Raw genomic sequence first — 1,768 nt, forward strand, 5'->3', positions numbered from 1 at the left:
TAATCTCAGAATCTCTGGCAATCTATACAGCAAGACTGGACTGACATATTTTGGAAAACCTGTCTAATATTGGACACACCTATTAAAATTCTTTGGTAGCCAACTTCCTTCCAGAATTTGGCAATCAGAATTTTGACTGTGAGTACAGAGGTGTCTCCAAAATTACAGCTACTTTTATTAAAGAAGGTCCTTACAAAATAGGTTGCAGAGAGCTTGGTTTTTGTTTCTTTCTTTACTCTTGAGTTGTGTGTGGATCTTTTCAAAGAGCAGATTTGCATGGTCTTCTGGGATCTACCCATGAGTCAAAACTTTTTTCTTACCCAGGGTTCTCCGGAGAGCTGCCTTGACCTCCTTGTTCCGTAAACTGTAGATGATGGGATTGAGCATGGATGTCACCACTGTGTAGAACAAAGCTAGGAGTTTATCTATTCCTGGTGAATGGCTGGCCTTGGGTCTCAAGTAGGTGACAGACCCAGAGCCATAGAAGAGTGTCACTACCAGCAGGTGGGAAGAACAGGTGGAAAAAGCTTTACGGCGGCCTTCAGGTGAGGGCATAATCAGCACAACAGCTAGGATTCTGCCATAGGAAGCAATAATTAGTAAAAACGGACTGGAAATGCAAAGAATGGCCACGACAAAGACCGCAGCCTCATTATGGGATGTATCACCACAGGCAAGAGCCAGGATAGGGGGGAGGTCACAGAAGAAGTGGTCTATTTCACAGGGGCCACAGAAGTTCAAGGAAAAAATATAGTTGGTCTGGCACAAACCTACCATGCAACCCATTCCCCAGGAAATGACTGCCAACTGGGCACACACCCCACGGCTCATTCGCGTTGCATAGTGGAGTGGGGAGCATATGGCCATGTAGCGGTCAAAAGCCATGGCTGCCAAAAGACAGCATTCACTGATAGCAAATAATATGAAGAAAAACATCTGTGTAGCACACCCCTCCCGGGAGATTCCCCGGGCCTCACTCACAAGGCTCTGCAGCATCTTGGGTATGACTGAGCAGGTGTAGCCAATCTCTAAGAGAGACAGGTTGGCCAGGAAGAAATACATGGGCATGTGGAGGACTGGGTTGGTCCAGATGGCAAGGGCTATGAGGGCATTGCCCGTGAGGGATACTAAAAACATGAGTAGGATGAGGGTGAATAAAAAGAAACACTGTTCAGTGACCTCAGAGAACTTGGCAAATGCAAAGTGCTTGACAGATGGGCTGTTGTCCTGCCACAAGGAGCAGCTGAGGTTCATGACCTGGAGAAGAGGACAGCAAGGAAAGTGTCATTCAGCTATAAATGCAAATCTCTATATTGCTTTTAACAAGCTCTAGTAAGTCAGAGAGACACATTTCTTACCTGCAATTCTAAAATTCAGAAAGTTTGGAAATTAAACCTCTCCTCATGCCTTTACAAACCAAATCCTGTTCTGTGTTCACAATGCCAGTTGATCCATTCAAAAATACATAGTCAACAAGCATAAAATTGAAAAAAAAATTAACTTCAGCTCAATTCTACCTTCATTTCTTCCATTAATCAGTCATCAAATACTGCCAGACAAAAGTCCTCTCACACCTGTCCTTTTCTTCCTTTCTGTTGTCACTGAATTCTTCACACATTCATTCAGCAAGTGTTTATTGAGCACAGAGTATTCTGCACTTACTGCTGCAGGTCCTGAGATTTAGCAATGAAAAAAAAAAAAAAAACCCACCATTTCTCCCCAAATGGAACTTATTTAGTGAAAGAAAGCAGAAATTAAATGGGTATTC

At 43.4% G+C, this 1,768-nt stretch overlaps 1 protein-coding gene across 1 annotated transcript; it reads right to left on the reverse strand.

Moving 5' to 3' along the window:
- Positions 1-291: 291 nt before the first annotated feature.
- On the reverse strand, positions 292-1,254 carry LOC118522005 (olfactory receptor 10C1-like). Its single transcript, XM_036070834.2, has one exon. The coding sequence runs from the start codon at positions 1,252-1,254 to the stop codon at positions 292-294; it is 963 nt and encodes a 320-aa protein (XP_035926727.1).
- Positions 1,255-1,768: the final 514 nt, after the last annotated feature.

This window comes from Halichoerus grypus, chromosome 3 (assembly GCF_964656455.1).
Source record: "Halichoerus grypus chromosome 3, mHalGry1.hap1.1, whole genome shotgun sequence".
In the NCBI taxonomy this organism is placed as follows: domain Eukaryota; kingdom Metazoa; phylum Chordata; class Mammalia; order Carnivora; family Phocidae; genus Halichoerus; species Halichoerus grypus.